Source organism: Pollachius pollachius, assembly GCF_949987615.1.
Source record: "Pollachius pollachius genome assembly, chromosome: 20".
Taxonomy (NCBI): domain Eukaryota; kingdom Metazoa; phylum Chordata; class Actinopteri; order Gadiformes; family Gadidae; genus Pollachius; species Pollachius pollachius.
The window spans coordinates 3,510,600-3,530,383 of NC_136953.1; the positions used below are offsets into that span (position 1 = coordinate 3,510,600).

The 19,784-nt window shown below is 45.1% G+C and overlaps 2 protein-coding genes across 2 annotated transcripts; one reads left to right on the forward strand and one right to left on the reverse strand.

The window, feature by feature from the left end:
• The first annotated feature begins 9,319 nt into the window (after positions 1-9,319).
• Positions 9,320-19,246, forward strand: zcchc4 (zinc finger, CCHC domain containing 4). The gene is made up of 13 exons (XM_079758319.1): positions 9,320-9,450; positions 9,570-9,688; positions 9,800-9,882; positions 10,367-10,633; positions 11,240-11,320; positions 15,809-15,881; positions 16,004-16,154; positions 16,372-16,472; positions 16,850-16,971; positions 17,381-17,456; positions 17,597-17,648; positions 17,848-17,998; positions 18,740-19,246. The coding sequence occupies exons 1-13, from the start codon at positions 9,363-9,365 to the stop codon at positions 18,882-18,884; spliced, it is 1,509 nt and encodes a 502-aa protein (XP_079614445.1). The 5' UTR covers positions 9,320-9,362; the 3' UTR covers positions 18,885-19,246.
• Positions 11,494-15,348, reverse strand: LOC307091367 (uncharacterized protein). The gene is made up of 7 exons (XM_079758320.1): positions 15,277-15,348; positions 14,699-14,889; positions 14,431-14,526; positions 13,497-13,748; positions 12,791-12,813; positions 12,566-12,696; positions 11,494-12,405 (listed from the first exon to the last, which is right to left on the reverse strand). Exons 2-7 carry the CDS (start codon positions 14,885-14,887, stop codon positions 11,792-11,794), a joined length of 1,305 nt encoding a protein of 434 aa, XP_079614446.1. The 5' UTR covers positions 14,888-14,889; positions 15,277-15,348; the 3' UTR covers positions 11,494-11,791.
• Positions 19,247-19,784: the final 538 nt, after the last annotated feature.

The window sequence follows — 19,784 nt, forward strand, 5'->3', positions numbered from 1 at the left end:
AAATATGGAGTAAATAAACAAAGAGCAGGTAAAGGTGGAGGCATGTTGCTAAAGGATGCCTAGGCCTTGGAGAGATGTGGTGTGTTTGCTGAGCACCTTTCAGTGAGATTTGAGCCCCCTAGCATGTACATTAGCCCCCACAAAATGATTAGCTTATTTAGCTACTGCTGGGTTTGCTGTGGACTAGTTAGGGACTGAGAGGGGAGTGAAGGGAGGTGTCAGGTGTGTGTAGTGCTGCTTGTCTGCATTCGTATTCTTATCCTAACCTCCATTAAGACCCAATGTATTGTTCCTTACTGGGTTCCCTGGCGCTATGTCGCAATGTGACGTATCCAAATTACATAGGATAGGGTCCCTGTGATGGTGTCCCTGTGGTGAGTCCTTGGTACCATTTAGCTTCACACACACACACACACACACACACACACACACACACACACACACACACACACAAACGCACTAACACACACACACACACACACACACACACACCCCCCCACACACACACACACACACACACTTTCTCTAAGCAAGATTGGACAGACTCATTCTTTGATTCATTGAGTGAATGCCCCACATTAATCTCAATCCTTTTTCTTTTGTTCCGTCTTTAGCTGCGAAACAAATGTTCGGGTTAGCTCAATGTTTCGGCATCTTGTGTGAGTGTGTGTGTGTGTGTGTGTGTGTGTGTGTGTGTGTGTGTGTGTGTGTGTGTGTGTGCGTGTGTGTGTGTGTTTGTGTGACCAACAGTCGCGGACACGAGATGGGATGTTTGGGGGTGCTAATCTGGTTAACTTCCTCTGGCCAGGGAGGGGAGGAGCCTGCGTGGGTTCACTTTGGGTTAGCTCATAGCGGTGATGACACAGCACTACTATGTAGCTGTACTATTGTTGTGTCTCCAATGGGAGGGGAGGGGAGTGATGGGAGGAGAGGGGGTGGAAGGAGAGAAGGGTAGACCTATCAACTGCCAGCAAGTTACTTGGGATCACACCACCGAACATTGAACACATTTACAAAGACAGACTGGTGAAAAAGGCCAATAACATTGTTTGTGACTATACACACCCCCTGGCATCCCATTCTAAACTACTGCTATCTGGTCATCGTTTCTGCCTACCCCTTATGACCAAGAACAGATCCAAATTTTCTTTTGTACCACAAGCCATAAAAGCCTTAAATCAGTCAAAATAAGCTATGTCCAGCTGGCCTGGTCATATCCAAGGGTGTATAGTGTATTGTAGTGTGTGATGTATGTTCTTGATGTTATGTCTGTCGGTGTCTGATGTATGGACCATCTGTTTGTGTCATATGTCTAATGTCCTGTCATGAAGTGTGACTGTGCCGCAAACCAAACTGCCCCACGGGTACAATTAAGTTTTCTACTACTAGAGGAAGTAAGAAAAACATTGAAAGGAGAGTAGAAGAGAGAGATTGAAAAGAGGAGAGGAAAGGAGAGGACAAGAGTGGGATGGCATGAAAGGGGATGAGAAGAGAAGAAGACAGGGGAGGAATTTAGGAGGACAGAAAAGGACAGAAGAGGAGGAGAATGAAGTTCAGAATTCTGAATTCAGTGGTACCCAAACACACATACACATACACACACACAAGCACAGATATACATTAAAGACAAATGTAGAGAGTATACGAGCGAAGAAAGTGGATTGATGAATAATTCACTCAAGTTCATTGATCTCTCTCTCTCTCTCTCTCTCTCTCTCTCTCTTGCTCTCTCCATATGTCTGTCTGGCTCTTCTCCTTGTGGCAACCTGATCTACATTTATATTGCAGAGTAAGCTACAGCTTTCCAGTAGACTATACTTCACCCTCCTTTCACCAGAGTGTGACTCATACCAGAAACCCGGCACACAGCAGCCATGTTGGTTTCCCGGCTTCCATTTATCTGTAACAAACTGTAACTGAACGAGTAAGCATCCCTTGCGTACGTTGATAACATTGGTGTCAGTAATCCCTTTTGTGTAGAGTTATATTTGATAGAAGATAGAAATTATGAGTAAATATATATAGCAATATTTTACATTTGAGTTTCCCTGTCTATGAGGTAGAGTGCATGCTATATGATTGTATTGCATTTACATTTTGACTACAAGAGCTGATGTTGGAAAAGATTGTGAGAGGAATTCTGATCAATCTAAAACGGTCGCCGTAAAGGTCTACTTATTAAGTCAAATCAATGCATGATGGACCTTTAAAAGCAAGGCCGACCATCCATTAGTGTCTGTTTTCCATCCGAGACTAGCCTGCTATTCTTGTACATTATTTGTTTTTCTTTGTTCACAATTTTATATTGTGTTGTACACAGCTCCTGTTATTCTTACGTTGGATAAAATTGTTGGTTTGGATAAAAATGTCTCATTTCACAAATAAATGTAAAATGTTATATGTTGAATGTTAGCTACTTTGAAGTAGCAACAGTGCCCGATTCTTTTTTACTGAAATGTCTCATGTCGGTTGAACAGACGGAGGCTAGGGGTTTGTGTTCTAGGTATCACCGCATGATGACATTCCACACCTTGCTCCACAAAAACACAGCAAGCACGTCCACCACATCTGTATGTCAATAGAACACTAGCAACCAATGCTTCTGAAGTCGTTCAGCCAACATAGTCCTGATCTTATGTATTTATTAGTTAAATATGCAGAAAACCGGAATTCAAGACAAACTAACAGGACACTGAAGAACTTCAAACAAAACTATGCTATGAAATATATGATAAGATTTCAAGAAAGTAAGCATGCTTGTTTGTTTAGAACAAACTAGTTAAACTTTCTATCAAACATTACTCACAGCCGATTTTTAAGTACCCTGGACCCCATCACTTTTACCTAATTCTGAATTATTTGCTACATAAAATGATTTTTCCTCGAAGGCTGGTAGAAAAAATGTTTCGTTTTTTAATGAGCTCTTTATTTTCCAACAGTGTCTGGAGAAGAGGTTTCTCCTTAAGTCCTCATTAAACCCGAAGCTGTAGTAAACTATAATTTACTACATTAAACTAACAATATAAAGGTTTCATTTTCTAAAGCTGACAGAAAATTTAATGAGTTAAACTCCGAACCACTGCTTAGTTATAGTCATCAATGCACTAATAACATATTAAGCATACTCTTTTATCAAACCTCAATACTTTTCATTAAGGATAAGGTAGGGATTGAACATCAAGACAGCGTACATTGGGGTTCAGACACAGACGTTTTCGATTGGTATTCATACTTAACCAACCTAACCATCTTACTCATGGCTCTACATACCATCCACGGTGATGTATTGCTGTGTTTATGTATGCATACAGTACATACTGAAAGTGAGATTGGATAAAGTGTTTGCATTACCAAATAAACTGAAGATGGCAGCACATCTATTCCCCCGCTCAGACACAAACACACTCAGGTTTTAAACCATTTGATATTTACAGGCGTGGTAACAGAAGTTATGTGGGAGAGGACGGGAGTGATTTGACAGATAGATACTAAATATATGATCATATACTTTTCCGATAACATAGGGAGAGGTTCAGCCCTGTGTAGCACCTCGTCTATTTTAGTAGACCTCCGCCACACTCACGCACACACACAGAGACACACACACACACACACACATACACACACACAACCACAGACGCACACACATACAAACAAAGACACACACACACACACAAAAAAAGACAGACACACAAACACACCTCAACATACAAACACACAGACACACACAGACACACACACACACACACACACACACATACACATACATACAAACAAAGACACACACACACTTTCAGCTGTTCCCACTATGCAACCACCGTCACACGGACACATGCACACACCACATCTCACATGTTATCACAAACACACACACACACACACACACACGCACACACACACACACACACACACACACACACACACACACACACACACACCATCTTCTGAATTCCATTGCCTCTCTCTCTCTCTCTCTCTCTCTCTCTCTCTCTCACACACACACACTAACACCCACACTCCCACACACAAATACACGCACGCATTTGGATTAGAGAGGCCGGTATGCAGTATATGAGTCGCGACTCATGCTATTCCTGGATATGAAACATCTAAGAATCTCATAGGATTACTGGTCGTTCCGTACATTATGACTCTGCATCCTGTTTCTTTGTCCATGTGTGTTCCTCATTTTGCCTGACAACACAATTTAATAATTTAGGAGACACAGCGACAGGTCATTATGGAAAAGGTAGGGGTTGGGGCATCTTGCTCAGGGATGCGTACAGGTAGACTGCAGGCATCAGGGTTCAGACCCGGTTCCTTTCGGCAGGGAGTCAAACACCCTAGCAGTAACGAAAAGCTACTGCGTTCGATCCCCAATGTCTGTCTGCTACCTTCAGGCATCTATGAGTGAGATGCCTAACCCTCAAACCTCATTAAGTATATGTATTTTGATTTACTGTAAGCTACTTTGGATGAATGCCACAAACACACATTTCTTAATTAGCAAACATTGTAAGATAATGTACGCAATGTTGATCTGAACCCTGGGAAATGTGTTCCTTATCTGTTGAATGTTGGATGTTCCAGACAGAGTTTAGGACGTCCTGTTCCAGACAGAAGATGCTGCATTAGCATCTTAGAAGTGCTGGATAAGCTAATCCAACTGGTTGTCTAATGTTGAGTATATCTACTTAACTGTCATTTAGCAGGCACTTTTATCAAAGCAACTGTGATGTCTGGCATCTTGCTCAAAGGCGACTACAGGTTAGGGTGTGTAAATCTTCCGGTATCTCACCATTAGATTTGATTTTGATTCTTGCATTCACAATTTGATTAAAAATGGATGAACAAGATCGATTTCTTGATTCAGTACATAGTTTTCAGTTTTTCTCATTTCTAATAAATCATTAATTTCAGGATCTACTCCGCTCCACTGTGTGGAAGCAATAATGGGAAGGCGAGTATAAGATCAGGTTGTTACAATTTGACAAAGTTATAACAGGGTATTGCAATAATGTAAACATACAAAGCAAACCACAGACTAAAGAAGAAAAATGTGATGGTTAGATTCATCGATTCAAAATCCTAGAAGATCAACCCAGAAGTGTTCACCTCAGTGACCAAAACCCCTAACCCCCCTAACCCCACAGAAACCAGACACATTTCAAATCAGCAACCCAATGACAGCATCTAATCCAAGAGTTGAAGGTAGACGCGAATTGTGATACAGAGTGGCTGTTGGCATCAACAACAAACACAAAAAAGCAAACAGCGGCCCACAGAAATGTCCCAAACCCATGTCACATTGCTGGCTTAATTGCTGGTCTGTGTGTGTTCGAGGTCTCTGGTGAGTATTAACACTAGTAATTATCTCGGCTAGCAAAATACAGCTGCAGTGATATCACAGATTAGCTGACTTTGAACCATGCTGGCAAATGGAATATAGTTTTTTAGCAAAATATAGGATACTTTATGGGAATTACTTTTCCTTTTTTCGCCCATGCAGTTTGACAATTAGGATGAAAAATTGGGGCAAAGAAAGAAATTAAATTGTCCCTGTAAGCACTGCTATTATCAAAATATTACAGAGGAAGAACATGCACACACAAACACACACACACACACACACACACACACACACACACACATACACACAAACATACACACACACACAGGTCAGCACAGCACCCCTATGAAACCGTAAAGCAGACGCATAGGCTATGCTTCCCCTCCTCTCCTCTCTCGTTTCTCTCATCTTTCGCTAACCCGGTCAGCAAGTCACGGTGTGACAACCCATCCATCACCCACTGGCATATTGCCATAATCATACCAACAAAGAGGTCACCCAAAGGTGCCTCCATCCTCAGACAGAGGTACAACATGGCACGACTCTACACACTAACCGTAAATTATATTTTCAAATAAAGAGCCTGGCTAAATCCTGGGGAGGGGCTGAGAGACTGACATGGAGGCAGTAATTAGATGGCTTTGTCGGTTAAACACCACCCCGACTTCTTGTTAAACCCCGCCCGGGGAGTTTGACAAGTAGGTGATGTGCCTCTCACTTCTGTGTGATTCTAGGTGCAGGCGATACCTTCTCGTGGAAGCTAGTATACATAATAACCATTGTAGTTTGTAATGGAAGATGTCCTCTATGTCTTTTTCTTAAGTATGTTATTGCTTATTTTACTGCACAAGTTAACGGAGAGGTGCTGAGCCAAAAGTAGCTTCACAAATTGTCATGTCAAGGCATGAATGCGTTCGGGAAACCCTTGCCCTGGGCTTAAGTGTTTGGTACATAATTCATACCACGACAACAATATGTTCATCCTCATTATCTGAAGATGTATGCAGTATCGCTTTTAGAAACCAAAGTGATGGATGCAAGTGATGAGTAATACAACGCAGGAATTCCCAAGGTCGTGAACCCATTAAGCCATTGTTTAAAGAGTGCAATAGAGAGAGATAGAGCAAAACTGAATCCACCTGTTACCCAGATGCTGGGACTTTCTAGTTGTTCATGTAATTTCCTGTGGGTGGAAAAAAAGGGGTTATCCGTGCAACACTTGGATTGAGAGGTCTGCACTCTACCTGTATGCTCGAGGTAGATGGCTTAGCCTATACCTGCTCCTCCTTAATGACATGCATTTCAAGCTCCCCACAAGTTGATTAAAAGCAAATGTCCTCCGTAGAAGCAAACGCTAAATGGCTAAATAGTAGAAGAAGACTAAACTGGGCTCTGAACTTCCTCTTCTCTCCACTTTCAAAAGAAGACCACGGCAAAGTTCAACTCAGATAAACAGATCCCTCTAAAGTTTTGGCTCCGGTGGTTCCCTGTTGCGCTCTTTGATGAGATCACAACATGAAGTCACCATGGGTGTAACTCTGACACCTGCTTCACTGCAAAAGAAGTGCTTTTACTGATGGCAGTCCTTCGAAAGACAAAAAACGTGGTCTGTTTGGCCCTCCTCTATACCTGTGATCAAAAGCCAACTAGTGTCACATCAGGCAGAAATGTTAAAAACATCTGGCAGAACAATAACTTATGTTATAACACTGGAGACATCCATGCAAACATGCTAGTATGCACTCATGGAATCACTAGATGGTGTTTATTCACATATGTACTTGATTCTCAGCCGCACATGTAAGCTACTTTGTGTAAAATATGTGCTATATGACTAAATACTAATGTGATATACTGACATTGAAACAGACACTCACACACATACACACACACACACACACACACACACACACACACACACACACACACACACACACACACACACACACACACTGACTTAGCTGACAGGTGTAATTACACATCATTTATAAATCCTTTGCACAATGGACATTTTCTAGGACAAAAGTAAACACCATCTCTAACCACCACCCTGAATTTCAGACAGGAGAAAAAACTTCAAGAGAAAGCAAATACATCACAAATTACCTGTATGTACTGTCTCAGAATCTGCTGACGTCAAATTATTATTTCGTCCTTAACCTAGTTTGGGTGTCACAACAATGAAAACTGAATTTCATCATAGATCAAATACAAACTCACGATGACACGTCTCACGTGTTAATGTCAAGAGGATGCATACGTTATCATACATGATAACAAAACAGATATTCGATGAATTAACAAAATACATACATCTATGTATCCCATACCCTGAAAATTCCCCTACAGACGTATTCTCACTCCCACCCGTGGTATGGACTGCATTGCAACACATTTAAAGGGCCACACTATACGACTCGGAGGGACAATGGGCGTTACTGGGTTTGGACCACTGAAACACAAACGCCACCAGTATTGATCCCACCGTGCGTATACCACGAAATCCCCATCCAAATGCAATAATCGCTCAAATCGTACGTACATCGTACATCTGTGCAGAATCGTTAAGATGCAGCAACATTTAAAAGGAGGAGGAGGAGGAGGAGGAAAGAGGAGAGAAATAACTCACCAGTGCTGCTCATGGTGCCAATGTGTTGATCCCTTTGAACAGCAGATGCAAAAAAAAGGTAGCCCCACTATTCACACCAAAAAGCCAATGTTAGAATACAATGAAGATAAATATGTAAAATACATGCAACGTTGCATGGAGGGTGTCAGTCGACGAGCTCGTCTTAAAGGCATAAAACGTATCAACAGAATACGTCTGCTTAATTATAATTTTAAAGAGAGCAGTGCTACAGTCGACCAGCCTCCTAACAACAGGAGCAGGGCGGGTGTGGGCGCGTATTATGGTCTGCTACGCTGCTTCAGCATCCTCCCAGCAGCCAGGTGCTGAATAGCGCATCTGACAGCTCACTGCGTAGGCAAGGATATGGGATTTGAAGTTTTTTGAAGCGATTTGAAACATGAGTGTGCTTGTGTAATCATTATATCCGGACTACAAACCACTGGCTGCGAGTTCCCGACGCAATGTAAACACTGCAGCATATTGTAGTGTGTGCGCAGGCTAGACACAAGGGGACCTTTGTGGGAATGATGTGGGGATGATGTGTTTTCTTTTGTCACTCAGGGAAGATAATTACGTGACAGGCAGTATTAATACATAGCATATAGTTCATGTTAATATTTTAAATAACGTTTGTGGGTTGACACCGTTCATGACACCCTACCAAAGAGGCATATTCACTGTTACATTAAGCTCGAAACGTACGGTTCACTTGTTAAATTTACATTATTGCTGAATAATAATAATACTGTGAATAATAATTATAATCATAATAATGAATACAAAACTAGTACACATAGTACACTATAAATACATGTATCTAAATAATAATAATACTGTAACTCTATTGAGTCATTATTTCACATTATATAATAATTCATATGTATTCTTATGAACATAAGATTTACATCTATTACAAGCAATTTTATTTTAGGTAGTACTTAAATTAGAAACAACAGATAGTAATAAATAGGCTATAGTAAGCGTAGTCTTTTTCTGCCACCTGCTGGGGTAAATTGGTTATAATATCAATACTTGATGGTATATTTTGGGTTTATTATGCGAGTTTTACTTGAGTCTGTTATGACACTAACCCTAAATTTGCTGAATTTATTTATATATATATATATATATATATATATATATAATGCATGCATATATTTATGTGTGTGTGTGTGCGTGCGTGTGTGTGTGTGTGTGTGTGTGTGTGTCTGTGTGTGTGTGTGTGTGTGTGTGTGTGTGTTTGTGTGTGTGTGTGTGCAAATACTTAGTGTACTGACGTCAGGAATCTACGTCATATATCCGCGACGCTCCCCCATGCTTTCAGCTCCAGCACTCTACATGCTGCTCAACTCACATTATCCTTACACATTTAATATCTAAAACATGGTCGATGAGGACAAAACCGATGAAAGCTTTGGAATAGAAGTGATCCTCCCAGACGACGGGAAGAAAGGCCCACCATGTCCGCACGGTAAGGAGGTTTTTAGCGCCCTACTAGTTGTCCTTTACTTTTCTTCATGTGGCCAATACAATAGTACGTTCCCATGCGGTGACATGTATTGCGATTTCTTTATCTTTTTCTTCTACCAGGTCCCACCTTGCTCTTCGAGAAGGTAGGTGGTGGGAACAAGGCAGGCAGACGGTTCTATGCCTGCTCGGCTTGCAGAGATCGGAAAGAATGCAACTTCTTCCAATGGGAAGATGATAAGGTGGGTGCCTACTAGGACTCGAATCAAAACATCGCCCGGTTTTGACACCATTGCTTTACGACGTCGCCATTGTTGTGGTTGACGTTGATATTTAAATTGATTGTCCCTCAGGTTACCGAGGCCAGAAGCTTGGCAAGAGAGGTAGAGAATCGGTCCAAAGCCCCCCCTTTCAGCCAGCAGCAGTACCGTGTCAGGTAAGAAGCAACCCTTACCCCTAGTCCTAACTGGGTGTATACCATGCTCTCAATCATGTAATGTCTGCTCGACCTGTAGGCCTCCTTGAGCAAGTTTCCCAAACCATTACAGCCACTTTGATGGCCTATAACTGTTTCTTAATGATATTTCTATATGTTCTAGCATTATTTGTAATAAAATGTTTATGATTATGTTGATGACCGTTATGGAGCAGCATCAAATCCACCATTCAATTCAATTAAAAAAAGCTTTGTTGGCATGAGAAACAAACATTTACCTTGCCAAAGCAGGTGAACCATAAAGAAGTCAGAATAAAAAACGTTAAACACAGAATATGTATATACATATCAGATATTACACTCAATATATTAAAAGTAAAATATGGGATATTTTAAAAACTCTCCATTCTCTCTCCCCACTCTCTCCTTCTCTCTCCCCACTCTCTCCTTCTCTCTCCCAACTCTCTCTCCTCCTCTCTCCCAGGTTCAGGAAGATCGCTGCGCAGGACGACAAGCTCTTCTGCAAGGACTGCCAGCTGCTGCTGCTCACGGAGGAGCACCTGGCCCACGGTGCCCACAAGATCATCCGGGTCAACGTGTCCCAGCTGCGGCGGCCCACCGCCTTGCTGCGGCCACTGGAGAACAAGAAGAGCAACGCCCAGTACCTGTTCACCGACCGCAGCTCCCACTTCCTGCTGGACGCCGTCGCTGCGCTGGGCTACAGGAAGGTGCTGTGCATCGGAACGCCAAGGTAAAAGCGCAGGCGGTGACGACGATGGTTAAGTATTTTTTTCAGAGATGGTTTGTGAGGTATGTCGTAGAGTTGTAAAAATGAACATGTTCATGGCTGATTTGTTAGCGCTTGGGAAGTTTCAGAAATTGAAGGCGTTTTACTATTAGATGTTATCATTTGATTATGATTAGTATATGGATTAAGAAATACGTCAGGTCTGGTGTTAAAACTTAAATTACCATATTATACATTAATGACTCCCGGTTGGACAGCCCTCTAGCAGACTAGAAACCGGATCTTTACAGATCCACGGGGCCATGGAATCGCACTCTAGCCACTTGCTTTAAGTGGTTAGAGACTGCGAGAGGTTTTTTGTTGGTCGATACAGTCTGCAGATCAATGCGGGTCTTCTTCTTCTTCCTCATCATCCAGTTACGACTAAGCACAATTGGTAGAACATTGTTTATCAACGCAAATCTTTTTTTACTCCCTAACTATTGATCTGAAGGAAACTTGAATGCGTGTCATTATTATGTAAAATTTGGTTATTGAACCACTGTTTCGTTTTTCCAAACCAGTGTAATTTGAACTTCATGTTTAATAACTTGCATATTTGTGGTCCAGACTCCAGGAGCTGATCAAGATGCGGAACCTGGAGGGGGGTCATGAGGCCATGGAGAGCCTCCTGTTAGACATCGACTTCAGGTCAGTCTGCTCTCCTTTACCGTTTACAGTTTACAGACACCTGGCAGACGCTTTCACCTCCAGACACCGAGGGGAGAGGAGGGAACTCAAATCAACCGAATCAGCAACTGCAACATTCCTCAAAAGTGTCGCTCGACCATCCGTCGTAAAAACAACAACCAGATTGAGGGTTATTCTTTTATTCTTTTTATTTGGGTGAATCAAAACCAACTAATCCAAATCCAGCACCCAAGTGCTACAGGGTGGTATACAGGCCGGTTGACGAGGAGCTTGGTCTTTTTGAAGGCGGGAGGGCCTCAGCAGATAACAGGCAGTTTGATGGCTCATTCCTCCATCGAGACGCCTCAATCAACACCTCTGCCTTTGCTGTCACACAAGCAGTAAACAGGACTGTGCATGTTAAGCAATACAACAAAACAGGCCGCGTCATAACGATATCGCTGTGCAGTCGAGGGGCGCCCTTCCGGGCCGTCACAGCGCGGCCAGGTCGCAGATCTCCACGTGATTGGCCCACGGCCGGGCGGTGGCTCCGTGAGGCTCCAGGAGACGCACGGCGGGGAACAGCGGCTCGGTGAACTGGTGGCGCGCCCGGTCGAACACGGGCGTCATGGCGGCCGAGAAGGCCTGCAGTAGCTCCATGCTCCCGGCGTCGTAGAACAGCAGCTGGCCCTTGTCGTGGTTGACCCACACCCCCACCCGGCCCACCAGCCGTGCCCGGACCCCCAGCGCCACACTGCGGTCGTTGTGCCAGGCGGCCAGCTGGCCCTCCCGCCACTCCACGCACCACGAGTGGCGGTTGCGCCCCAGCTTGGCTCCCTTGTCCCGCCCCTTCCTCGGGAGGCAGGCGTAGGCCACGCCCACAGCCCAGCCGCCGCCGCTGTCGCAGCAGCGCACGTCCACCTCCCAGTAGCTCTGGCCGGTCGCCAGGGCGACGGAGGCCAGCGCGCAGTACACGCGGTCGAAGCGCAGCGGGTGCTGGTCGGGCGGGGCCGCGCCGGGGGCCTGGAGGCCCAGCCCGCGGCCGTCCCCCGTCACCGAGAGGGAGGGGTGGCAGGTCTGTCGGTCGAAGGTCACCTCCACGGAGTCTGTAACGGAAGGGTCACAAAGTTAAACGCACGCAACTGGGGTAAAACTCACCGCCAAGGCGTTCAGAGCGCTGTGAATGCGGTCTGCGCACGAGTGGCTACAGCTAGTTAGCTTAGCTTAGCGGTTAGTGATAACCGGGGCGCAGCTTCACCCTCCTACCCAGCAGCAGGGCCTTCCTGGGCAGCTGGGCCCGCAGCTCCCTGGAGACGCCGTGCAGGGCCCTCAGGAGCCTCTTGAAGCGGCCCTCGTTCAGACGGATCTTTGCCTCCGACGAGTCAGGCTTCTTGAACCTTGAGCAAGACGCGGAGAACGGCAGGTTTTGGAGGCAGGCCAGAGACGAAGACTGTGGTGGTGTGTATCGAGATGAAGAAAAGGAGAACATACCTTTGGTTTTCAGGAGGGCCCAGCTGAAAAGAGACAAACCGTGTTATTGATTGAGTTAAACATTACACTGATTATCCTCAGATGTGACAGATGGGAGATGAGGATAATCAGTCGCAGTTTAAGGGTAGTGATAACGTACTTTAGCGTACTATACCCCTGAACAATCTTATGCCTGTCTCATGTACAAGTTATGGCATACAGGGAGGAGGATGATCGGAGAAATACTGTAGTACACAAGAGATCGACTCATTTAACCGAATATGCCAGTGAATTATTCCTCACTTATTGCACGTGTTTTATTTTTGCACGCGCATCACGACGTGTGGCTCTGGAGGTAGAGAGGGTTGACTGGTAGCAGGAAGGTTCCTGGTTCGATCCCCGGCTCCTCCTAGCTGAGTGTCTAGGTGTCCCTGAGCGAGACGCCTCACCCTCACTGCTCCCGACGAGCTGGCTGGCGCACTTGCGTGGTTTTACTCCGCCGTCGGTGTGTGAATGTGTGCGTGAATGGGTGAACGTGAGACAATATTGTAAAGCGCTTTGAGTGGCCACTGGTTAGAAAAGCGCTACAGAAGCGCAGTCCATTCACCAGTCACCGCTGTGCTTCCATACAACCAAGCGGATCTGCGCCTTAACCCCCCCCCTCATGAAAAACTGCGTCTTCGCACATTCTTTCAACGCGTGATTATTTCCCTGCCACGACACCCACCTCCGCGAGGCCCTCGTGCCCGGCCTCCTCGCCCTCCCCGCTGCGCCGCAGTGCCCGCTGGACGGCGGCGGCGGCCCGGCCAACCTGTCCCAGGTGCTGCTCCCAGCCGCGGGTCACCTGGTCCAGCCGCTCGCCGGTGCGGCGCAGGTCCTGCTCCAGGGAGTCCAGGGTCGCGCGCTCGTCCTCCCGCAGCGCCTCGCGCATCTCCTCAAAGTGCTCCCGCACCTGCTGCTTCATCAGCTCCGCGCTCCTCTTCGTCGACGAGGAGGGGAAGGGGAAGCAGGAGGAGGTAGAGCGAGACGCAAAACAAAACGGGGTGGGGGGGGGGGGAGAACAAATACATTGAGCGAATGCTGGAAACGCCATTTTTCGTTTGAGAGGTTGGAAGGGAGTTTGTGTTTTGAGAACAGTAGTTTAGTTAAAGAGGAACCTGTAGATCTTTAATTTGAACTACACCCCCCCAGCACACTGTCAAACACAACGGAAGATGACAAAAACGTTGAGTGAATGCTGGAGACGCAGAATTTTAAATTGGGAGAAATTTGTGTTTTTGTCACAGTGTTTCAGTAAAGAAGGGCCTGTAGTTCTTTAATTAACAGGACCTGTAGTTGAAAAACAAAATTTTTGAAGATACATCAGTAGGAACAATATGGCAGAGGAGATGAATTAGGGAGAATTCGAATTCCAGCACACCAAACTTCACCACCTCTTTTATACTCAATAAAAAAAAGAGTAGAGCCACTACTCATATCAATCTGAGTAGTGGCTCTACTCGGTTGTACTTGTCACAAGTAATTCCCCATGTTGTTTTGTATCCACTTGGGTGATTTAGCCTCTCACATTATCTCACTCTAACATTATCTCTGTGGCGAATAACGTGGTTCTCTCTATGGGGATAAGCGCTGCAGTAGTGTGGAAGGCTAGCGGTGCTCACGGATAGGTCGGCCTTGCGTTTCTTCAGTGACTTGATGTGGGCCTCTGCTTTAGACCTCTCTGCCTGGAGCTCATCGACCCGCGCCGCCAGGTCGTCCTACAGGAGAAGGGGGTGCAGCAGGGTTAGCTTATACAAAGATCTAGCAGTAGAGGTTTGGGTTCTTGCCAATCATCCTTATGACTGGGATTTGAATATACTAACTTGTAACTATATCAAACCATAATTTTAAAAAGTGGTTTGGTTTATAAATTGTTAAAAAGTAGACTACTGTTGAGGGTTGTATGGCCTTGGCCAGCTTTCGTAGCAGTTTTGGGGAACGGGGGAAAGGCTGAACTGCTTGTTCGCTGTTGGAGTCGATAGACGAAAGGCAAAGTGCTTCTAGTTGCAGTACACCGATGTCCCCAGCAGAGGGGGCCGCCACTCCACCCTGGCTGGTCGGGGACGATTTTAGGTCCATTTCTGCAGAAAGAAAAGCTGCTTCAGTTTGAGGGAAATAACAATGTCTGACTCTGTTGCATGGTGGGTTTTATTTCGACAACCTTTCAATATCTATGTAAATCAAACAGTAGTACACATGCATATTTAGTTTTTAAAGAACAAACCAGTTTTTCAGGTTAAAGGTTAATTTAAAAAACGTTGGGGGTACTTTACTTCCCAAAAATACAAGATGCATCAATCTCACTGGAAGGAAGTATAACGTATCCATTCAACAGTCATCAGTCACATTATTTTAATAAAAACCTCTATGATGCAACAAAATATAGTATTGTACTTAACCCATATTCAAACGCAAAGAACTTTTATTTTCCCTCAATGCAGAAAATCGAGTTTATATTTGCAACTTACCTGTCGCAGTGTACCGTCCTTCCTCGTGTGCCTTCTTATACCGTGTGTGTGTGTATTGATTGTGCAAGAGCGTACTGCAGCTAGGGTGTGTTTGTTCAACAAGACAAGACATGTGCTAAGAAGTCTTGGAAATGTTAAGAGGCATCACATGATCTCCTCTATTGATTTATTATTTTTTTATAAATTTGTTGAGACTCGAGCTGCATTTTTCAGCCCAAATGCCGCTGAACGCTGTAGATAAGGAACAAACCGATAAAAAGCTTAATTAACCCAACTATGCAACATTAGCTTCAGATACTTACTGAATAATGTTACAATATAACGTTAGTTGTATAACTGTTTGTTAATATGGATTAAATATAATGTTGTGTTGTGTGTGTGTGTGTGTAATAGCACAACATGGTAAGTATCGACAGATTTAAAGTCAGTAAATACCTTTTTGAATGCATTTGAAAAAAAAGTGACATTGTGACATCGCTCACACCATCGACACTTATCTAACCACAATCTGTGGTGCTGTCTCTCGACCTAGATACGCCCAGTTCTACAGCAAGGATGAGTTCTGCCTCTACAACATGTTCAACCACCACTTCTTCGACGGCGAGGTAGGCCTCTCTAACCCCCTTTTTTTTTTTCTTTTTTTTTATAAACCTCTTTGACCTTCAACCTGTCTCCCTCGTGTGGTTTTAAACTTGTGTGTTTAAACCGGTGCTTCTGTCCCAACCAGGCGTCCAATCAGGTGCTGGAGGCGTTCCTCACAGAGGCCGAGGGGCAGAAGGTGGTGATGGTGGCTGACCCGCCATTCGGGGGACTGGTGAAGCCACTGGCCAGCAGCTTCTCTCAGATCGCCCAGACCTGGAAGAAAATGCAGAGCCCTGGTAAGACCCCCAACCCAAATAAATTTAATTTTACTTGTATGAAATTTGTGTTTCACATAAATGTGTTCTTCATTGAATTAGTGATTTCATTTGACAAAATTGGCTCTAGATTTATTTAGTTTGTGTGTTTTTATTTTTATACTAGTAAATGTATTTCAAAACATTTTTTGATGCTTACTCACTGTGTGTATCGGTGTCTGTCTGTGTGTTCGTCCAGACATTGCCAGTGCGGACCTGTCCATGATCTGGACCTTCCCTTACTTCTTCGAGCCCCGCATCCTGGAGTGCCTGCCATCCCTGGTCATGCTGGACTACCAGGTAACCGACTGGTCCCCTCACAGTAACATCAAACCCACCAGCCCCACCGGGGCGGCGTGTAGCTCAGGAGGTAGAGCGGGTTGACTGGTAACTGGAAGGTTGCTGGTTCGATCCCCGGCTCCTCCTAGCTGAGTGTGGAGTTGACCCTGAGTGAGACGCCTCACCCTGACTGCTCCTGACGAGGCGGCTGTCGCCCTGCGTGGTTGACATCGCCGTCGGTGTTTAAAAGGGGGAATTTGAGGCAATTTTGTGAATCGCTTTGAGTGGCTAGTGGTAAGAAAAGCGCTTTATAAATGCAGACCATTTACCATGTACCAAGCAGAACACAAATGAAGGCTGTGTAAGATGAGGTAACCGGGTCATCCTGCTCCCTGCAGGTGGACTACGACAACCATCCCATGTACAAGCAGGGCAAGTCGGGCCGGAAGGGGACCCCCGTACGGCTCTTCACCAACATCCCCCCCAGAGATGTGGTCCTGCCCAAGGACGACGGCTACAAGTAGGCGCTCTTTATATTCTGGGAATAGGCGGGTGGGATGTATGACTCCTCCTTTTTCCTCTACTCTTTCCCCCCACGTGTGTGTGTGTGTGTGTGTGTGTGTGTGTGTGTGTGTGTGTGTGTGTGTGTGTGTGTGTGTGTGTGTGTGTGTGTGTGTGTGTGTGTGTGTGTGTGTGTGTGTGTGTGTGTGTGTGTGTGTGTGTGTGTGTGTGGTACTTTTTATTTTTTTTACCCTGATTTCCCCCCTAAATTACACTCGTTCTCTCAATGCATATTGATAATGACTTTTCCCTCTTTATATAATATTCTGTAATATATGCAGCATGTCCGTACAGCATATGCTACCAAAAGGTGCGTTTGGCCATTTTCTACTGTAAACATCTCCTCTCTTCCCTCTCCCCCCCACCAGGTTGTGCTCTAAATGCGACCGCTATGTGTGTGCCCTGAACAAGCACTGCGCCAAGTGCAACGTGTGTCCGTCCAAGGTACGGCCCTGCATCACTCAGCCGCAGACACACAGAGACACACGTGTCATTCGTGGGCGGGGCCTTTTGTAACACCGCCACACCGGTGATCGGATAGCGCTTAGTCGTTTAAACACCCTTTGTTGTCTTTGTCTTCGCAGGACGGCCGCGAGTGGAAGCACTGCACGGCGTGCGAGAAATGCGTGAAGCCATGTGAGTGTTTACACACCGATCACGTGACTTCTCAAGTAAAACTTGATGCGTAAAACACACACGGCAGCAGTTCGGGGGAAAAAATAATTCCCGACATGAATGGACACATCCCATTTCCAAAGGAAAACGGAACACAACATAAATCAATGATTTGAACCCTGTGTTGCTCCGCCCCACCCCCCCCCCCCCCCCCCCCCAGCGTGGAGGCACTGCCAGACGTGCGGCCGCTGCGCCCTCCCGGACCACCCCTGCACCACGGAGTCGGGCGTCGCCGCCGGCTGCTTCAACTGCGGCAGTCTGGACCACAAGCGCAGGGGCTGCCCCGAGAAGGACGGCCGCCGCTTCAAGATGTAGGTCCACACCCGCACAACGGCCACAGCATGGCTAGGGAGGTCGGCAAAGTGCCGTCTGCATTCAATTCAGTTTGATTTGTAAAGCCTTCAATCAAAGGGCTTAACAGGCCATACACTTATGGCACCCCCCCCTGACCCTAGCCCCCCGAGGGCAAGTAAAAAACTCCCTGAATTAGCAAGGAAGAAATCTTGAGGAGGAACTCTGAATGGGGGGATTCATCCTGCCAAGGGGAGTGCAATGGGGGACATAAGTGACGTACATGAATACATATAAACAGGCAATAGATTTTAAATCGCTGATAGGTTGCTGTCCGGTGTAGACCCCCCCCGGTGTCTCGTCAACGTGTACCCAAGGGGGCAGTATAGGGTTTCTGGCCCCAAAATCCATAATATGAAAAAAGCAATTTATCCATGTGACGGTTATTCTGCAAAATCGTTGAAATGCACAGGTAAAGGATTGTGCAACAGAAAATACGGTTTTGCATAGCAGAAGCTGAGCGTAATGCAGCTGTAGTGAGCAGTGGTGTAGGCCTTTTTTAACCTGATATTCATTTCCTGTAGTGGGGAGCTCGGCATGGCTGGACTTGTTGTTGCAGGAACTTTTGTCTTTCAAAAGCAACCGTTAAAAACTGTTTCCTGGTCCTTTATTAGAGACTCATTTGCTATTAAGCTAGCTGAAGTGAGCCAACAACATGATTTCTAACTGTTTGTGGGTCTGTCTGTGTGTTTGTTTGTTAGGAGTCGGGGCAAGCCGGGGAAGAAGAACAAAAACAACGGCAACAAGAAGAAGCCCGGTCAGCAGGTTGGACTGAAGCACAAGGCCAGTCACCGTTCAGGGGCCGCACGACGCACCAGAAAGGCCGCGCCCCCCAAGAAGAAATGACCGCCTAACAATGTCCCTGTCCTGTCTGTCATCTTTAGACCGCCCTCTCTTCTGGTTGGCTGAAATAGTGTCAGACCATTGCGTTGCCTGTGACGTTACCTGGCAAACAGTGTTTGGTGATGTCCAAATATATTTGAAACAACATATAATTGGGTCTCCTATGTCATTGATGGTGACTTTCCAATTGTTAAGATGAGAACTCGCATTGAATTGATGGTGTTTAGTGCACCTGATTGTGAGTGTGTGTGTTGCCATGGATATTTTTATTAATGAACTGTAAAATATCAGTCTAAATATCTAAGTTCCTGATGTGTATACTTATTCGTATGTGTCGACATCCTTTTTTCCCAACAAAAGATTAAAATCCCTCTTGCCCTCGCTGGATAACCAATTCCTGTTTGTATTCTTTCTTATCATTCATGATCTAGCTTTCCTATTGGATATGAATTATATTAGTGGCTTAGTTAGACAATAATGGAGGAGCTAAGTTACCCATTTAAGGGAACGTTCCTTGGCTATTAGAGAAGTGAGGAGGTCCAGGGCGCCCTCTGCTGCCTAGAAACCGTCATTGCAAGCTATTCATTTAGTGACCTTTGAAGGTACATAGAAATAACATTACAATAATATTACCAATTGTATTTATATAATTGTTATCGTCTCCTGTTAGCAATAAAATACAATTACATAACGAAACAACCCCCACATCTTCATACTCTAATGACAGAAAATCATTAAAGATATGATACAATACATACTGCAATAGCACATCACTAAAACCGGCAATATATTAAATACAGATCTAAACCAAAAGGACAGGGGTGGCTGTACCAGACCACCAGAGCCCTTTGAAGGCCTGTGATGCGATGGATATGCTAAACCCTCTATGAATAGATGTCTCGA

Coding starts and splice junctions, on each gene's coding strand:
- zcchc4 (XM_079758319.1), top strand. CDS start 9,363: ATGGTCGATGAGGACAAAACCGATGAAAGCTTTGGAATAGAAGTGATC. Junction 10,634..11,239: donor CTGTGCATCGGAACGCCAAG/GTAAAAGCGCAG, acceptor TTTGTGGTCCAG/ACTCCAGGAGCTGATCAAGA. Junction 11,321..15,808: donor CTGTTAGACATCGACTTCAG/GTCAGTCTGCTC, acceptor CTCTCGACCTAG/ATACGCCCAGTTCTACAGCA.
- LOC307091367 (XM_079758320.1), bottom strand. CDS start 14,887: ATGGACCTAAAATCGTCCCCGACCAGCCAGGGTGGAGTGGCGGCCCCC. Junction 14,527..14,698: donor AGGCCATACAACCCTCAACA/GTAGTCTACTTT, acceptor CTTCTCCTGTAG/GACGACCTGGCGGCGCGGGT. Junction 12,697..12,790: donor GGCCCTCCTGAAAACCAAAG/GTATGTTCTCCT, acceptor GTCTTGCTCAAG/GTTCAAGAAGCCTGACTCGT.